At 49.4% G+C, this 20,868-nt stretch overlaps 1 protein-coding gene across 1 annotated transcript in view; it reads left to right on the top strand.

Moving 5' to 3' along the window:
* The window catches only part of LOC141051175 (uncharacterized), a 223,470-nt gene that overhangs the window by 61,367 nt on the left and 141,235 nt on the right, over positions 1-20,868 (top strand). The window contains 6 exon segments of the mRNA XM_073548040.1: positions 12,299-12,367; positions 15,401-15,550; positions 15,680-15,856; positions 15,931-16,054; positions 16,136-16,227; positions 17,238-17,328. Of these exon segments, the coding sequence (XP_073404141.1) occupies positions 12,299-12,367; positions 15,401-15,550; positions 15,680-15,856; positions 15,931-16,054; positions 16,136-16,227; positions 17,238-17,328 (703 nt within the window).

Genomic DNA, 20,868 nt, shown 5'->3' with positions numbered 1-20,868 from the left:
AGTCCTCAATATAGTATAATACACTCCTCATAGCCCTCCATTAAAATACACTGCTCAGTCCTCCATATAGTATAATACACTCCTCATAGTGCTCCATATAGTATAATGCAGCCACCCCTCAGAGTATAATGCAGCCACTCCACAGAATATAATGTAACCCCCCATAGAATATAACGCAGCCCCTCCATAGAATATATGGCAACCCCCTCAAAGAGTATAATGCAGCCCCTTATATAGTATAATGTAGCCCTTCTATAGAATACAATGTAGCCCTCCTCATATAGTATAATGTAGCCCCCATAGAATATAATAAAGCCCCCATACAATATAATTTAGCCACCCATAGAATACTTTGTAGCCTCCTCATAGAGTATGATGCAATCACCCCCCCATAGAATATAATAAATATAATACAGCCCCCCATAGAATATAATGTAGCCCCAAATAGAATAGAGCCCACCTCCCCATAGAATATAATGTAACCCCCCATATTATATAACACAGCCTCCTCGATAGAATATAATGTAAAGTGTACCCCCTTGGTATATAACACAGCTGCATAGTATATAGTCCAGCACAGTATATAGCCCAGCATGGTATACAGCCCAGCATAGTATACAGCCAGAATGGTATATAGCCCAGCATGGTAGATAGCCCAGCACCACATGGTATATAGCCCAGCATAGTATATAGGCCAGCATGTTATATATCCCAGCACCACATGGTATATAGCCCAGCATAGTATATAGCCCAGCATGGTATATAGTCGAGCACAGTATATAGCCCAGCATGGTATATAGCCCAGCACATGGTATATAGCCCAGCACCACATAATATATAGCCCAGCATAGTATATAGCCCAGCTGGTATATAGCCCAGCACCACATGGTATATAGCCCAGCATAGTATATAGCCCAGCATGGTATATAGTCCAGCATAGTATATAGCCCAGTATAGCATATAGCCCAGTATAGTATATAGCCCAGCATGGTATATAGCCCAACATAGTATATAGCCCAGCATGGTATATATCCCAGCACCACATGGCATACAGCTCAGCATGGTATATACCCCAGCACAGTATATAGCCCAGCATGGTATATAGCCCAGCATAGTATATAGCCCAGCACCACATAATATATAGCCCAGCATAGTATATAGCCCAGCATGGTATATAGCCTAGCATGGTATATAGCCCAGCATAGTATATAGCCCAGCACCACATGGTATATAGCCCAGCATGGTATATAGTCCAGCATAGTATATAGCCCAGTATAGCATATAGCACAGCATGGTATATAGCCCAGTATGGTATATAGCCCAGCATAGTATATAGCCCAGCACCACATGGTATATAGCCCAGCATGGTATATAGCCCACCATAGTGTATAGTCGCCCCCCCCCAAATGGCCCCACAGTCCAGTACTCACACTGATATATTAAAAAAACACACTCCTCTTCTTTTCCTCGTGCCCGCGCTGCTCCCGGCTCGTCTCCTGCTCTGCCTGGCACACAGTGAGTGCGCGATGACATCATCGCGCACCCGCTGTGTCAGAGGCAGAGCGAGGAATGATGGGAGAGGGAGCGTCGGCTGACAGTCTCTCCTCCATCATTGCTTTGAACTGTACGGCAGTCGCCGGTATAGTTCAATGCAGCAGCGGCGGGGGGAGTCGGCGCTGGGGGCAAGTGGGCCCCCGTGTTAGGGCTGGCGGAACGCACCAAATAATAAAGATGGTAATAAGGTGCATTCGCAGCCCGGGGTCCACCGTGCAGGGGTGGTAACCTGCTGCTCAGTAATGGCGGATGCTATATGGCGGTATACTAAAAAGACACACGCGGGTTATTGTCACCCGGTGTGTACGGGGGGCGGACTCTGCTGCTTCACAGAGCCGCACTACCGCTGAACATAAACGCCGGAGCCTGTTTATACTCACAGAGCTCGGCTAAAAGAGCGCACAGTGTACGGCCACAGAACGCTACCCCAAGGACACGGGGTTAGAGTCCTTCTAGGCCCACTGAGCGCGCGGCGTCGCTGCCACAAGCGCCGCTAAAGACGCTGGCATTGGAGTGTGGAGCACGTGCACTGAGGTGTGCTGGATCACTGGTGAGGACCAATGTCTGACTCAAACCCTAACCTACCTACACTTAAGCCTGGGCGCTAGCATGCTAGGCTGCACCACACATGCGTACCAAGGGTAGGGGTTTCATAATGAGTCAGTCACCAGATACATTCATACGTGCATACATCTCTCACACCTTATAGTCTGTAAATACAGTCTATCCTAGCGCATGGGCGAGCGGCCATGCGAACCTTTTATAGCCACTGGCGTCCGGGACCTTCCCGACTTCTCGGATGGGCCAATCCGAACACAAACAGGACCTGAGCACGTGACCCTCGATCTCCAATGGGAGATCACTCCACGGGCATGCTCAGTGGCCCGACATGAGGACTTAGTCCCTAGAGAATCTCGCTGCTGAGCAGCATGCATTGTCATAGCTGTGCCAGATGTGGCAGCGAAAGCAAACCCACAGAGTTGGCCGGGACAGAGCGCCGGGACCGACGAATCTGCTGAGCAGGCTCCACCGCGGCCGAAGAATGGGAGACTGCTGGGTGCAAGGCTCTGGATTCCTGCCGTGCAGCGGCAGGAACCCGACGCCTAATATTACCCCCCCTCCTAGGGCCCCCTCCCCTCTGAGCCTCGCTACGCTCAAACGCCGCAATGAGGAGCGGAGCGTGGATGTTCTCCATTGGCTCCCAGGTCCGAGCCTCTGGACCATGACCCTTCCAATCCACCAAATAAAACTTTTTGCCCCTCATCACCTTGCATCCCACGATGGCATTGACCTCAAACTCGTCCGAAGACAAGTCTGATGTCCCGGCAGATGACTCGGAGAACCGGGACAAGTGAACAGGCTTAAGGAGGGACACGTGGAATGTATCATAGATATCCAAGTGTGGTGGAAGGGCCAAACGGTAGACCACAGAGCTGATCTGCTCGAGGACCTTGAAGGGGCCAATGTAGCGCGGTGCGAACTTAGCGGACTCTACCCGCAGCCTGATGTTTCGGGCAGAGAGCCACACCAAGTTGCCAGGGGCAAAAGTCAGAGCAGGGCGCAGGTGTGCATCAGCGGAGGTCCTCATTCTCTCCTTGGAAGCCAGGATAGCATCCTGGGTGCGATCCCAAATGTTGCATTCCTCCACCGCCCAGTCTGCCACCCTGGAGTCGGTGGATGACACGGGCATGGGCTCAGGGACGCACGGATGCTGGCCGTAATTTAGGAGGAATGGGGTCTGACCGGTGGAGTCGGCCACAGCATTGTTCAAAGCGAACTCTGCCCACGGCAGCAAGGATGCCCAGTCATCCTGCCTGGCCGAGACAAAATGTCGAAGATATGTGATCAGGGTCTGGTTGGCTCTCTCTACCAACCCGTTCGTCTCGGGATGATAGGCCGAGGAGAGGTTCAGCTCAATGCTGAGCAGGGAACAAAGCTCTCTCCAAAACCGGGATGCAAACTGAGGGCCCCGGTCACTGACAATCTTGTTCGGCATGCCATGCAGGTGGAAAACGTGCTTAATGAACAACACTGCCAGGCCCCACGCAGAAGGTAACCGGGAGAGAGGTACCAGGTGCACCATCTTAGAGAATTGGTCGGTGACAGCCCAAATGACCGTGCTGCCACTGGACTTGGGTAGCCCCACCACAAAGTCCATACCGACCATCTCCCAGGGCCTGTCCGCTACCGGCAGAGGATAAAGAAGCCCAGCGAGCCGCTGCCGAGAGGACCTATTCTGGGCGCAAAACGCACACTTGAATATAGTCCCTGATGTCACGGGCCACATGCGGCCACCAGTACATCCTCGCCAGAAGCTCAGAGGTCCGTTTTGTCCCGAAATGTCCACCAACCCTGGACGAATGAGCCAGAGGGGACCTCCGGTCGCAGACGGGCAGGGACAAATGTCTTGCCCGGAGGTACTGACTCAAGGGCAACCGGAGCCACAGTCCTCAGGCTCTCGGATGGGACGATCAGCCGAGGCTCCTCCGATGACACCATGGAGCGGGAGAGAGCATCGGCCCGAACGTTCTTCTCCCCGGAGAGAAAATGGAGGGTGAAGTGGAACCGCGAAAAGAACAAAGACCATCTGGCCTGGCGAGAATTTAGCCGCTGGGCTGTTTGCAGATACACCAAGTTTTTGTGGTCGGTGAACACCTGGAAAGGGTGGCGAGCCCCCTCCAGGAGGTGTCTCCACTCCGAGAAGGCCAACTTCATCACTAGCAACTCCCTGTCCCCGATGGCATAATTCCTCTCCGCCGGTGTGAAGGTCTTGGAGAAAAAGAAGCATGGGTGCTTCCGACCTTGCGTGTCCTTCTGAAACATGACCGCTCCAGCACCGACGGAAGAGGCATCCACTTCCAGAATGAAGGGCTTATCTACACCGGGGTGATGTCGAATGGGAGCGCTAGCGAAATGGGACTTAATGGAGGAGAAGGCCTTGGAGACCGGTTCCGACCACAACTTGGGATTTGCACCCTTCTTGGTGAGGGCTACCAAGGGTGCTACCAAAGTCGAGAAGTGGGGGATGAATTGGCGATAGTAATTTATGAACCCCATAAAGCGCTGCACCGCTTTGAGAGAATGAGGTTCCTGCCAATCCATCACCGCCTGTAGCTTGGCAGGATCCATGGCCAATCCCCAGGCGGAGATGATATAGCCCAGGAAAGGCAAGGACTCCTGCTCAAACACACACTTCTCCAACTTGGCATACAGGGAGTTTGCCCGCAGGTGATCAAAAACTTTGCAAACATCTCTCCGGTGGGAGTCAATATCTGGAGAGTAGATGAGAATATCATCCAGATAGACTACAACCGAGGTGGTAAGCATATCCCAGAAGATATCGTTCACAAAGTCTTGGAAGATGGCCGGGGCATTACAGAGGCCGAAGGGCATCACCAGGTATTCATAGTGCCCATCCCTGGTGTTAAAGCCGTCTTCCATTCGTCCCCATCACGGATGCGAATCAGGTTGTAAGCCCCCCGCAGATAAAGTTTGGAAAACACCCTCGCTCCCCGTAGCCTATCAAACAGCTCTGATATCAGGGGCAGAGGATACTTATTCTTAACCGTGATGGCGTTAAGACCCCTGTAATCAATGCAAGCACGTAGTTCCCCACTCTTCTTCTGGACGAAGAAGAATCCCGCCCCCACTGGTGAGACTGACTTCCTAATGAATTCTCTTGCCAGATTCTCCCTGATGTATTGTGACATGGCCTCTGTCTCCTGGAGAGATAGGGGATAGACTCGACCCCGGGGAGGCACAGCACTAGGCAAGAGGTCAATAGGACAGTCATAGGGGCGATGCGGTGGAAGGGTCTCCACCGCCTTTTTGGAGAACACGTCCGCATACTGTCGATAGTGTTTGGGGAGTGAGAGATCTGTGGGAACCTCGGTGGAGGCAACCTGAACGCACTCCCTCAGACATCTACCCTCACATGATATACTCCACCCAATAGTCCTCCCTGAGGACCACTCTATATGGGGTGAGTGGTACCGCAACCAGGGAACCCCTAGAAGTACCTGGTCAATACCCTCGGGCATGACGAGGAGGGATATTGTCTCCTGATGAGATGGAGCCAGTGAGAGTAACAAGGGGGCGGTCTGGTGGGTTATCTGTGAGGGTAGAGTGGTGCCGTTCACAGAGGCTGTCTCCCGTGTGACCACAGCCATCCCTGCCCCGACTTTGTCCCGCTTCCCGAGAAGTTCTCGGGTGATAGTGCTTCTTGTAGGGGTTTCTCTATATCTATCTCTCTCTATATCTATCGATCTATATATCTTTCTATCTATAGCTATCTATCTCTATCTATATATCTATCTCTAATCTATCTATTATCTATATCTATCTATTATCTATATCTCTATATCTATCTATCAATCTATCTCTATATCTATCTTTCTATCTATAGCTATCTATTTATCTATCCATTATCTACAGTATCTTATATCTATCCATAGATCTATCTATTTATCCCATATCTATCTATCTCTATCTCTCTCTATCTATATATATAGCATTATACCCTATGGGGGGGCAGCATTATACCCTATGAGGAGGGGGCAGCATTATACCCTACGAGGGGGTACATTATACCGTATGAGGGGGTGCATTATAGCCTATGAGGGGGGAAGCATTTTATTCTATGAGGGGGCAGTATTATACTCTATGAGGGGGTGCATTATACCCTATGAGGGGGCAGCATTATACCCTATGAGGGGGCAGCATTATACCCTATGAGGGGATTCATTATACCGTATGAGGGGGTGCATTATATCCTATGAGGGGGGCAGCATTGTACCCTATGAGAGGACTATATTCTATTAGATGGCTGCATTATATTCTATAAGGGGGCTGCATTATATTCTATGAGGGGGCTACATTATATTTTATGAGAAGGCTGCATTATACTATATGAGGGGGCAGCTTTATATTCTATGCTAGCCCAACTTCTGCTACATAATTAAGATTTGTACTACCTTATATTATACCCGGATATTAGTGTGTTTTACCGCACAATTGGTGGTCTTGTATTTATCTCTATGTAGCTACATAGTGGGCCCCAAGAATGATTTTCTCTGGTGGGCCCAAGGTGTTCCAGTCCGACGCTGCCAGTGTTATCCAAAGATGCTGTTAATGCTGTCACCTTCATCACTAGCACTGCCCAAAGAAAGAATGTGGCAGCGCCTGACGCAGATATCGCCAGCGCCAGTCTTGGTAAGTATATGACGATGTGCACCAGAAATTATTTTCCTATCAGTTCTAGAGGAAAAAAGAGTGGACCTCTCCTCCATTTATATCGAAAGTACCAAGAAGCAAAAGTGTCATTCCTGAAATCAAGGCCTAGATATTAGAGGCTAACCAGCAAATTGTGCCAGGTTGGCAAGGAGACTGATGGCTATGACAGCAGAGGGGAAAGAAAAATGTAATGGTATGTAAACAGTGCTCTACTAAAACAGAGAGGATGCCTGGCTGTGTCAAATTGGTCCAGAAAACCAGGGAAATCACGGAGTTCTGCCAACATACCAGTCCTACCTATATGCCTCCACCATCTCAAAACATGTACTAATTGATGGGTAAAGAGATAAGGCTATCAGAACACAATTGAATTACAAACTTTGTGACACTCAACTTGCATTAAAGCCCCCGTTACACACTGCGATATCGCTAGCAATATCGCTGTAAAGTCACAGATTTTGTGACGTTACAGCGATATTGCTAGCGATATCGCTGTGTCTGATACTTACCTCCGACCGGCTCCCCCGCTGGTTATCGCTGATCGCGCGAGAAGCTGCTGGATCATTTCTCGTCGGTCACTTCCTGCTGGGCTTCCTGCTGTGACGACGAGCGACGCGTGGACGCGGGCGGGAGGACGTCAGGATCGCCACGTCTGACAGGTAAGTAGCGATCCCCGTCCCCAGCGATGTCGCTAGTGAGATCTGCCTGTGTGGCTCACTAGCGACCACCTAGCGATGCACCAGCAATCCTGACCGCGTCATATCGCTGGTCGGGATCGCTGGTGCATCGCTAGGTGTAACGGTACCCTAAGTCCTAACCTGCTAACTACCCTATTCTGGAATATCTTCTATTTGACTAGTCAAGACTTAAAATGAAAAACCTATTTAATACAAAAGGTAAACTGTTATAATTAGGTCACCGAGGAGGATAGCCGGGAAATAAGCTAGGCAACCAGAACACCAGAAAGGTTGGCCACTTAGCGGATTACAGACCCCTAAACCTAACAACACAACTAGAATTAGCCGTGGGACGTACCTACGATGCCCTAGATGGCTCAGCACAGCCAGAGTTAACTAAGCCTGAAGCAAGAAAGGGGAAAGCTAAACTGCCCGGAGCAGATCCCCAAAGGAATAGATAGCCCCCAAACATATATTGCCGGTGAGACAAGATGAGGCACAAACACAGACAGAAAATAGAGTAAGCAAATGATGAGGCCCAAACTGTCTAGATAGCACAGGACAGAAAAGATACTGTCTGCAATCACGCAAAAACCCTAAAAAATCCAACACGTCTGTTATGCAAAAATACTGAGGCCACACGACCTCTCCCCTAGTAGATCAGCATTCTGGTGTGAACTGGAAGCAAAACCAAAGACACTGCTATAACAGGGGATTAGCAATACTGAACAGCCTGACATAAGCTGTGGCATATGGAGCGGCGTCCAGCACCGGTCCCAGCAGGGAACAATTCTAAACCCACACAGCAAAGCAGAAAGCAGAGAAAGACAAAACTGGATCAAATGCAAAAAAAAAATCCAGCAAACAAATAATTTATCTGAACGATGCAGGACCAAGCAGGGAACAAGCGGACTTCAAAATGCACCGGAAGAAAAACAAATCACCAGCAGCAACTGAAGGAAGCTTGCTCACTTAAATCTTCCCAGTCTGTAACACCTGACTTCCACTCATCGTCTTCAGGTGATGGACTTCTATCAACCCAACAAGCTCCACTACCCACAACAACCACCAGAGGGAGCCCAAACTCAGAAGTCAGGTTAAGAGTGTTCACATCAGTAAACAAAATAGTAGAAAACAGAGTAAAACCCCATATGCACATAAGGCCGAGATCACACTTGCGTGTGAGGCGAGAAACTCGCACGAGTCTCTCGCATCAACACACGGCACTGCCACTGGCACTCGAGAGTGTGTGGCTGCATAGAAATACATGCAGCCGCAACTCCGGTCCCGAGTGTCGGCAGCAGCGCCGGGTGTTGATGCGAGAGACTCGTTCGAGTTTCTCGCATTACACACGCAAGTGTGATTCCAGCCTTAGACTAACATCGGCTGAATCCATCAACAATGACAGGTTTGGCTGACAGTCAAACACACGACTCTGCTTAACACACTCAGATCCGCACCCTTCATACACACAGCTCAGCTCCGCACCCTGCATACACACTGCTCAGCTACACACACTCAGATCCGCACCCTTCATACATACTGCTCAGCTCCGCACACTCAGATCCACACCCTTCATACACACTGCTCAGCTCCGCACACTCAGATCCGCACCCTTCATACACACTGCTCAGCTCCGCACTCTCAGATCCGCACCCTGCATACACACTGCTCAGCTCCACACACTCACATCTGCACCCTTCATACACATTGCTCAGCTCCACACTCAGATCCGCACCCTTCATACATACTACTCAGCTCCACACACTCAGATCCGTACCCTTCATACATACTACTCAGCTCCACACACTCAGATCCGTACCCTTCATAAACACTGCTCAGCTCCACACTCAGATCCACACCCTTCATACATACTGCTCAGCTCCGCACACTCAGATCCGCACCCTTCATACACACTGCTCAGCTCCGCACACTCAGCTCCGCACATTGCATACACACTGCTCAGCTCCGCACACTCAGATCCGCACCCTTCATACATACTACTCAGCTCCACACACTCAGATCCGTACCCTTCATACATACTACCCAGCTCCACACACTCAGATCCGTACCCTTCATAAACACTGCTCAGCTCCACACACTCAGATCCACACCCTTCATACACACTGCTCAGATCCGCACTCAGATCCGCACCCTTCATACACACTGCTCAGCTCCGCACATTGCATACACACTGCTCAGCTCCGCACACTCACATCCGCACCCTGCATACACACTGCTCAGCTCCACACACTCACATCCGCACCCTTCATACACACTGCTCAGCTCCGCACTCTCAGATCCGCACCCTGCATACACACTGCTCAGCTCCACACACTCAGATCCACACACTTCATACATACTGCTCAGCTCCGCACACTCAGATCCGCACCCTTCATACACACTGCTCAGCTCCACACACTCAGATCCGCACCCTTCTTACACACTGTTCAGCTTCGTACACACAGATCCGTACCCTTCATACACACTGCTCAGCTCCACACTCTCAGATCCGCACCCTGCATACACTGTTCAGCTCCACACACTCACATCCGCACCCTTCATACACACTGCTGAGCTCCACACACTCAGATTCGCACCCTTCATACATACTACACAGTTCCACAGACTGAGATCCGCACCATTCATAAATACTGCTCAGCTCCGCACTCAGATCCGCACCCTTCATAAATACTGCTCAGCTCCGCACACTCAGATCCGCGCCCTTCATACACACTGCTCAGCTCCGCACACTCAGATCCGCAACCTTTATACACACTGCTCAGCTCCGAACACTCAGATCCGCGCCCTTCATACACACTGCTCAGCTCCGCACACTCAGATCCGCAACCTTTATACACACTGCTCAGCTCCGCACACTCAGATCCGCACCCTTTATACACACTGCTCAGCTCCGAACACTCAGATCCGCACCCTTTATACACACTGCTCAGCTCCGAACACTCAGATCCGCACCCTTTATACACACTGCTTATCTCCACACCCTTCATACACACTGCTCAGCTCTGCACATTCAGATCCGTACCCTTCATACACACTTCTCAGCTCCACACACTCCGATCTGCACACTTCATACACACTGCCCAACTCCGCATACTCAGCTCCGCAACCTTCATACACACGGCTCAGCTCTCAACACCTCGTACACATGCTGCTCTGCTCCATACACCTTGTGCATACACGGCTCTGCTCCGTACACACGCAGCTTTGCTCCGTACTCCTCGTACACACGCGGCTCTGCTCCGTACACCTCGAGCACACACGGCTCCGCTCCGTACACCTCGAGCACACACGGCTCTGCTCCGTACACCTAGTACACATGCGGCTCTGTTCTGTACACCTCGTACACACACGACTCCGCTCCGTACACCTCGTACACATGCGGCTCTGTTCTGTACACCTCGTACACACACGGCTCCGCTCCATACACCTCGTACACAGACGGCTCCGTACACCTCGTACACACACGGCTCTGCTCCGTACACCTCGTACACACACGACTCCGCTCCGTACACCTCGTACACATGCGGCTCTGCTCCGTACACCTCGTACACACACGGCTCCGCTCCGTACACCTCGTACACACATGGCTCTGCTCCGTACACCTCGTACACACACGGCTCCGCTCCGTTCCGTACACCTCGTACACACACGGCTCCGCTCCGTACACCTCGAGCACACACGGCTCTGCTCCGTACACCTCGTACACATGCGGCTCTGTTCTGTACACCTCGTACACACACGACTCCGCTCCGTACACCTCGTACACATGCGGCTCTGTTCTGTACACCTCGTACACACACGGCTCCGCTCCGTACACCTCGTACACACACGGCTCCGCTCCGTACACCTTGTACACACACGGCTCCGCTCCGTACACCTTGTACACACACAGCTCCGCTCCGTACACCTCGTACACACACGGCTCCGCTCCATACACCTCGTACACACACGGCTCCGTACACCTCGTACACACACGGCTCTGCTCCGTACACCTCGTACACACACGACTCCGCTCCGTACACCTCGTACACATGCGGCTCTGCTCAGTACACCTCGTATACACACGGCTCCGCTCCGTACACCTCGTACACATGCGGCTCTGCTCCGTACACCTCGTACACACACGGCTCCGCTCCGTACACCTCGTACACACACGGCTCTGCTCCGTACACCTCGTACACACACGGCTCCGCTCCGTTCCGTACACCTCGTACACACACGGCTCTGCTCCGTACACCTCGTACACACAGGCTCTGCTCCGTACACCTCGTACACACAGGCTCTGCTCCGTACACCTCGTACACACAGGCTCTGCTCCGTACACCTCGTACACACAGGCTCTGCTCCGTACACCTCGTACACACACGGCTCCGCTCCGTACACCTCGTACACACACGGCTCTGCTCCGTACACCTCGTACACACACGGCTCCGCTCCGTTCCGTACACCTCGTACACACACGGCTCTGCTCCGTACACCTCGTACACACACGGCTCCGCTCCGTTCCGTACACCTCGTACACACACGGCTCCGCTCCGTACACCTCGTACACACAGGCTCTGCTCCGTACACCTCGTACACACAGGCTCTGCTCCGTACACCTCGTACACACAGGCTCTGCTCCGTACACCTCGCACACACGCGGCTCCACTCCGTACACCTCGTACACACACGGCTCTGCTACATCCACCCTGTAAACCCCTCCTGACCCCACACAGAAACTTCCCCTCATCCAGCACCATGACAACCAGCACAGCAGAGTCCTGCATACACTGAGGCCCCTGATCATGTGACCCTGACTCCTCCCCTCCTATGACCTCATCCCAGGTCCTGTGCGCACAGAGCAGCCATATATGTGGAGTGCGGCTCTGCAGGTGGAGGTAGGTGCTGGAGATTCCCCATTACTGGGCTGCACAGGGGGCAGTAACCCCTCCATTCCCGGAGATAGCGCTCCCTGCAGGTGGAGGTAGGTGCTGGAGATTCCCCATTACTGGGCTGCACAGGGGGCAGTAACCCCTCCATTCCCGGAGATAGCGCCCCCTGCAGGTGGAGGTAGGTGCTGGAGATTCCCCATTACTGGGGGCAGGGGACATTAACCCTTCCTGGACTGTGACTATTTTGGTGTTCTTATGGTTTTTCCTCCCAAGAGCAACTTTTTGTGAGCTACATTTCCTCTGAGGTAAATCTCTGAACAGCTGAGGAAACAGGCGGTTTACCTACTAAGTGCCATCTGGAAAAAAATAGGGAATTAGGGGGCTTTCACACTGCGTTCAGTGGCCCCCCTCAGGGCTTACGTCAGATTCGAACTCTACGCTAAACGGGGTTCAGACGTATGTGCAGACGGGACCGTAGACTGTAGAGTGAACATGTGCTCTGCTGTGCCCCATTTTCTGGCATCTGTGCCTACTGGAGGTGGACACTCAGACATAGTAGACTGCGAGGGATTCCGACGTGCCACTGAACAGGTGCCTGAACGCAATGTGAAAGCCCCCTTAGACCTAGCAGTAATTGTGTTTCCAGGCGCTAACAGAGGGTCTTCGGTGTGCCCAAATTGGCGTCGCCGTGGCTGTTCGACAGCCGCAACCCAAGCAGGGATTGCCTACGAGTTGCTGTCGAACAGCCGCGAAACATGCAGCTGCGGCGACTCCAACAGAGTATTCGAGCACGCCGAAGACCTGTTCGCGCCCGAGCGTCCTCGGGTAACACCTTATGTGAGCGCATTGGCTCAACACTAGTGAGGAACTAGTTCGGATGGATTCGTGAAAACACAGTTCCCGGTAGGACGAATTCCCCCTTTTCAGGACGTCCCTCCTGGCAGCACATCGGAACAATAACAAGCGATTCCATTTAGGGACTGACCGCTGATTGCCTTTAGAGGACAAAGTTCTCCAGTCTTGATGATCTGACATCAGATCCATTCTGTAGTGTTTGAAAAAGGTGTTTAGGCTCGGGCAAGTTGCAGATCTACAAATTTGGTCAATGGAATCTTCTGCTTTTTTTTCTCTCAACGAAGAGGCAAACCATCTCATAAAATGTGCTCCTTAAAAATGATGTAGCGCTGGTAAACGGCAAATTGTATCCGTTTGACTAGAGAAGCCTCTGAAGTCTTAAGGGCATGTCACACTAAGAGATATCGCTAGCAATATCGCTATAACTAGTGACGTTATAGCGATATTGCTAGCGATATCGCTATGTATGATACTTACCTACGACCCGCTCCCCCGCCGGTTATCGCTGATCGCGCGAGAACGTTTAGTACTGTTTCTCGTCGTCAGCTTCCTGCGGCGCTTCCTGCTGTGAGGACGAGCGACGCGTGGAGCCGGGCGGGAGGACGCAGGATCGCCTGGTGTGACAGGTAAGTAGCGACCCCCGTCCCCAGCGATGTCGCTGGTGAGATCTGCCTGTGTGGCAGCTCACTAGTGACCACTTAGCGATGTACCAGCGATCCTGAGCGCGTCATATCGCTGGTCGGGATCGCTGGTACATCGCTAAGTGTGACAGTACCTTTAGTCCTGTTCTGTCACCAAATTGACCGAGAAGGTTGGTATCTAGGCGCCAAGGCTTTAATGTCCGTGTATTGAAGGACTTCTCTTCTAACATCAATGATTATTTGGATTTTAGCAGAAGGATGAAAGTAAAATTTCTTGATCAATATTTATTTTTTACTCACTTATATAGTACTATTAATTTCAGAGCGCTTTACAGACATTATCAGCACTGTCCCCATTGGGGCTCAGACTCTATATTCCCTATCCGTATGTCTTTGGAGTGTGGGAGGAACTGGAGAACATACAAACTCGTTGCAGATGTTGTTTTTAGTGGGATTTGACCCCATCACTGCAAAGCTGCAATGCTAGCCACTGAGCCACTGTGCTGCCCTACACAATTTTCTTACTACTTGTGTAAGAAAGGAAGGATATAGTTTTAGGGTAATCCTGTCCTCCCAGATCATGAGCTTTGGTTCTATGATAGAGAGGGCCTGCATGTTTTCAATACTTCCTGTGGATGTAATGGGTTCCAGGAATGCTGTCTTGAGGGATAAAAATTTTGGACTGATTAAAGAAGGAGGCCCAAATATGGAGTTGCGTAGACTTCTTTTTAACACCAATTTCAAATCCAAGCAGGGTCACAGGAGGCAGGAGCAGGGTCGCAGCTGCAAGAAACCGGCGGCAGCAGGAATGGGGTGAAGAAATCTGGCTTGTGTAATCAGTGTTGGAAGTTTCCAGTTAATGAGATGCTCGTGCTCTGGGGTGGGACTGTAGGCAGAGTCTTATCTTCCTGCTGTAAGCTAGAGAAACTAAAAAGAGACCTGCACACAGGCCGCCCCAAAGGAGAAACAGTCTGTCTCTATGAAGACAAACATGTGTGCTTTGTGGCGGTCTGTGGTCAGGTCTTTCTTTGCTTTCTCTGGCTTAGATAAGGAAGATAAGACTCTGCCTACAGTCCTGCCCCGGAGCATGAGCATCTCATTAACTGAAAACTTCTAACACTGATTACACAAGCCAGATTTCTTCACCCCAGATATCGTTTAAACCCGTATAACAGCGGCAATATGACAATGTCTGTAGTTTACTGAGCAAAACTCTGCTGACAGGTTTGCTTTAATACCAAGGTGTGTGTCTTAGCAGTCCTTAAATAGGCTTAGGCAGAAGATGTCATGAAAGCACACAGGGCCACTTGTAAAACCTGAAGTGGAGCACAGCAGAGAGCGGCATGTTATACAAGAGGCAAGAAAGAAACTGCCTTTGTAAGAAATTAAGCTTTTGTCCCTGTCCATACAAAGAGAGATTATAAAATATATATATATATATATGTTATATCACTTCATATATTTCCCCTTATTATCTCCTGAAATTGTATTATTACATGGGATTCTTTATGATCTTACATTGGCTCATCTTCTTCCCATTCAGGTCTCCACAATATCTGATTCTTTCAGTAAAGATCTTCTATATAAGAGAATTTTCCCGACTGACCTGTCAAGGATGGATAGGGACAGGGACAAGATAGCGGAGACTATATTACACCTCACCTTAGAGATCCTCTTCCGGCTTACTGGAGAGGTGAGAGATTCTGATGACGTCACATTACATCATTCTTATCTATGGGAATAACAGATGGACAGAACTGGACAGGTGAGGACTCTGGAAATGTCTGTAGGGAGATTTATTAATGTGTCTCTCCATAACCAGGAATACACAGTAGTGAAGACCTCTAGTGCGCGCTGTCAGACCCATGTGTCTGAGGGATGGGGAAGAACCCTGAGCCCAATCACTGGGCCTCCACCGCACCCCCTGATACATGAAGACATCAATGACCTGAAGATCATAGAACTCATCTACAAGATGATTGAGCTGCTGACTGGAGAGGTGACACTGCTGGGACATTATACAGTATCGCTATGAAGGGAAGGAGGGGTGTGATGTATCATTGTGTGTGTCAGGTTCCTATACGGTGTCAGGATGTTTCCGTCTATTTCTCAATGGAGGAGTGGGAGTATTTAGAAAAACACAAAGATCTGTACAAGGATATCATGATGGAGGTTCCCCAGCCCCTCACATCACCAGGTAATAGACAGGACTAAACACACGGCCTATAATTATCTGTATGTAAAGAATTAATTCAGTCCCAGTATCTGTTTCCTCCAGTTCCATCCAGTAAGCGGACAACACCAGAGAGATGTCCTCTTCTTCAACAGGACTGTAAACAAGAAAATCCCGATGTTCCTCAGGATCATCAGGTAGATGGAGAGAAGGTGTCATGAGATCTTCGCTATGATATGTAGATGGCTGTGAAGGTCTTGGGCTGTCTTGTTTTATCCACCACTATTACCATATATACTCGAGTATAAGCCGAGATTTTCAACCCATTTTTCGGGGCTGAAAGTCTCCCTCTAGGCTTATACTCGAGTCATATACCGGGAGTCGGCAGGGGAGCGGGAGTGTCAGATCATACTCGCCCCCTCCTGGCACGGTCTCTGCAGCCCCTGCTTCTTCCATGGTCTCGGCGCCCCTGTTCTTCCTGCGTTCAGCGGTCACGTGGTACCACTAATTAAAGTCATGAATATGCTCATATTCATGACTTTAATCAGTGATGCCGCGTACCGCTGAACGCAGGAAGAACAGGGGCGCCGAGACCATGGAAGGAGCAGGGGCTGCAGAGACCGCGCCAGGAGGGGGTGTGTATGACTGGGGAGGATGGGGAGCAGTGCAATATTCACCTGTCCCCGTTCCTCCGCCACACGCCGCTCTGTCATCCGTGTCCTGTAACTGAAACGTTCAGGTTAGAGGGCGTGATGACGTAGTCAGTGCGTGCCCTCTGCTGAACGTCATTGCAGAGACCCAGGAGACAGAGCGGCGCCCTGCGATGGAACGTGGACAGGTGAATATCGCCAGTGCTGGGGGCCTGAGCAAGCGGCGACACCTGCACCTGTCCCCCAGTGACGAAAGGTGAGCATGGAGCATCTTTTTGGACCACCATTAACCCTTGTGCAGCATTTTATGGGGGGTATTTATCTACGGAGCATCTTTTTGGACCACCATTAACCCTTGCGCAGCACCACCCTCGGCTTATACTTGAGTCAATAAGTTTTCCCAGTGTTTGGGGGCAAAATTAGGGGTATCGGCTTATACTCGGGTCGGCTTATACTCAAGTATATACATTATATGTTTTATACTTTTGTAATGAGAAAGGTAGAGATGGCAGGATTAGAGCTGATCATAGATGTGACTTTTAGAATATTTGTTTCAGGATAAAGATCTGACCCATCTTAATAATACAGACACATATGTGAGGGGTGATGATCAATATAAAGAGGAGATTCCTCCAGATAACCATCCAGGTGAGTAGTAACCACTAAATGCAGACAATGGTTGCTATTTTTGTCGTGCGATAAGACACACTTCATATGCCCCAGAAAATAGGTCTAAAACGTCAGTGCGCCTTATAGTATAAAGGTACCATTATAAGCACAGTATTCCTGGATACCTGACCGCTGCTCCATTTATTGTGTATGGTGCTGCATGAAAAAGCCTTGTGCAGTGCTCAGCAGCCTCATGGAGAATGAATGGAACAGTAGTCGAGCATCCACACTGCTGACCTATTCTAATGAGAATAAAGGTGCCGGTCAGTGTGGTTCTCAGCAGCTGAACCCTCACATCTGTAGGTTCTCACAAATACTGTGGATAAGAAGAGGTATAGTAGCATGTTTTCACTGGATAGCCCCTTTTTTTTTTTTTTTTTTTTTTTTTTTTTTTTTTTTGTTTCATGCATATATTCCGTGTGTGTATATGTAATATATATATATAATGCACAGACAATAAAGACATTACAGAATAACACACAAATCAACAAATGCCAAGAGGAGCGAGCTTGTGTTGTATTTTCCGGCTATCAATATAATAGGGTATTTACATAATGCTGCATGGTCCAGTCACAATCCAGAATGTGTACAGTACAGACACAAAGGCTATTAAGTGCATGGACGGTGTGTGAACAGATGCTACGAGGGTCCTGATATTGAAGAAAATTATGTATAGTAAAAACCGGGATAGTTAGATAAGTGTGGTGAGGCGATAGGCCAGTGTAAAGAAATGTATTTTGCTTAAAACTGTGGATATTGGGAATTAATCAAATTGTCCTGGGTAGTGCATTCCAAAGAATTGGCGCAGCATACAAGAAGTCCTGGAGACATAAATGATCGGTTCAGATTATTGAGGATGTTAGTCTTGGGTCATTATTGGAACTGAGGGCAAGGCTAGGGTGGTAGATAAAGACTAGGGAGAAGATGTTGAGTGACGCTGAAATGTTGACTGCTTTGTGGGTGAGAGTGATAAGTTTGTATTCATCTCTGTAGCGGATGGTCAGCCAGTGCAGTAACTGACTCAGTGTGTGGAGGCATCGGTGTAGCAGTTTGAAAGGAATATGATCCATGCTGGTGCATTCAGCATAGATTGGAGAGGGGAGAGTTTGGTATGAGGGAGACTGAATATAAGTAGAGAGTTGCAATAGTCCAGACAAGAATGAATAAGAGAAACAGTAAGAGTTTTTGCAATGTCAAAGGTAAGAAAAGGTCGAATTCTAGAGATGTTTTTGAGGTGTAGGTGACAAGAGCGAGCCAGTGATCGGATGTAGGGGGTGAATGGAAAAAATCTGAATATAGTATGAGTCCAAGACAGCGGGTATGTTGCTGGGGAGTAAGGGAATCGCACACGGAAATGGCAATAGGTAGGTAAGTGGATGGAGGAAACATAAGGAGTTCCCTCTTTTGACAGATTGTCTTTCCGCCATCTCTAACATTACGTCCTCCCTCTATCTGAAACAATCAGTAGTATTTTGCAGTAATTCAGAGGTGATGTCAGGAGACGATGTGTATAATTGACATCAGCATAGAGATGGTACTGAAAATCAAATGTACTGATAGTTTGTCCAATTAGAGCAGCATATAAGGAGAAGAGAAGGGGGCCTAGGACCGAACCTTGAGGAATCTTTAATTTAGCTGTTAGATTATTAGAGACTTTTGTGAGGGCAGTTTCAGTAGAGTGTAAAGAGCGGAAACCAGATTGTAAAGGGACAAGAAGAGACTTAAGGCTCCGTCACACACAGCGAGATCGCTGACTTTGTGACGCATCAGCGACCGCCCCCCCCGCCTGGTATCGCTGATCGTGCAGGATCATCCTGGGCCATTTTTTGATCGCTGGTCTCCCGCTGGCCAGCACGCATCGCTGCGTGTGGCAGCGGGAGGCCAACGATCAGGGATGCTGAACGCTGGTATCTAAGGTAAACAGCGGGTATCCAAGAGCCGCGCGGCTCTTAGAAACCCGGTTTACCTTAGATACCAGCTTGCTCGCTGGTCCTGATCGCTGGAGGGGCTGTCTAACGATGTCCCAGCGATCCCATCCATGTCGGATCATTGGTGAGATCGCTGGGACATCGTTATGGGCCTCTACTGTACCTGAGAGACAGCAGACCAGATGGGAGTGGACAATGTGTTTCAGGAGTTTATAGGTGAAGTGCAGATTAGATACCAATACAATTCTGGTCGAGGGACGTGTTTTGCATTTTTTATTTTTTTATTTGTAATGGATGTATGCTTGCGTGTTTAAATAAAGAGGGAAAGATAATAGAGAGAGATTAAATATTTTAGTTAAATGAGTGGTGATAGCCAGTGAAAGGGACTGAAGAAGTGAGGCAACAGGGTCACTACTACAGACAGTAGGGCAAGAAGATGCAAGGAGCATGTTTACTTCTTCCATGACTGGTTCAAAGACAGAAAATGAGCTAAATGCAGTGTGTGAGGAAGAAGAATGCATGATATTAGGTGGATTGGAGAATTTACTGTTGGCTATGGTTAAGCGTATCTTGTGTTGTATGGTGGATGTGAATGGATCTAAGCGGTTTATGACAATGAAAAGAATGTGAGAGCTGTACATAGGAGAGGAGAGAGTTTGCTGATATGGATGGAGTGCACAGACTGTGTGAAAGAATGGTGCGCCATCCACAGATTCCCTCATGCGAGTGTGTCATCCACAGATTCCCCCATGCCAGGACTAAATACAGTCATGGCCAAAAGTTTAGAGAATGACACAAATATTAATTTTTACAAAGTCTACTGCTTTATTTTTTCTAATGGCTATTTGCATATACGCCAGAATGTTATAAAGAGTGATCAGCTTAACAGCAATTACTTGCAAAGTCAATATTTGCCTAGAAAATTAACTTTATCCCCCAAAACACATTTCAACATCATTGCAGCCCTGCCTTAAAAGGACCAGCTAACATCGTTTCAGTGATTGCTCCATTAACACAGGTGTGGGTGTTGATGAGGACAGGGCTGGAGATCAATCTGTCATGATTAAGTAAGAATGACACCACTGGACACTTTAAAAGGAGGCTGGTGCTTGGCATCATTGTTTCTCTTCTGTTAACCATCGTTATCTCTAAAGAAACACGTGCAGTCATCATTGCACTGCACAAAAATGGCCTAACAGGGAAGAGTATCACAGCTAGAAAGATTGCACCTCAGTCAACAATCTATCGCATCATCAAGAACTTCAAGGAGAGAGGTTCCCTTGTTGCCAAAAAGGCTCCAGGGCGCCCAAGAAAGACCAGCAAGCACCAGGACCGTCTCTTAAAAGTGTTTCAGCTGCGGGATCGGGCTACCAGCAGTGCAGAGCTTGCTCAGGAATGGCAGCAGGCAGGTGTGAGTGCATCTGCACGCACTGTGAGGTGGAGACTCTTGGAGCAAGGCCTGGTCTCAAGGAGGGCAGCAAAGAAGCCACTTCTCTCCAGAAAAAACATCATGGACAGACTGATATTCTGCAAGAGGTACAGGGAGTGGACTGCTGAGGACTGGGGTAAAGTCATTTTCTCTGATGAATCC

The sequence above is a fragment of the Dendrobates tinctorius genome, unplaced genomic scaffold (assembly GCF_039654945.1).
Source record: "Dendrobates tinctorius isolate UK_male_01 unplaced genomic scaffold, ASM3965494v1 ptg000155l, whole genome shotgun sequence".
NCBI classification, from domain to species: domain Eukaryota; kingdom Metazoa; phylum Chordata; class Amphibia; order Anura; family Dendrobatidae; genus Dendrobates; species Dendrobates tinctorius.
Note: the sequence above shows the minus strand (reverse complement) of the source record. Positions and strands in the feature narration are given on the sequence as shown.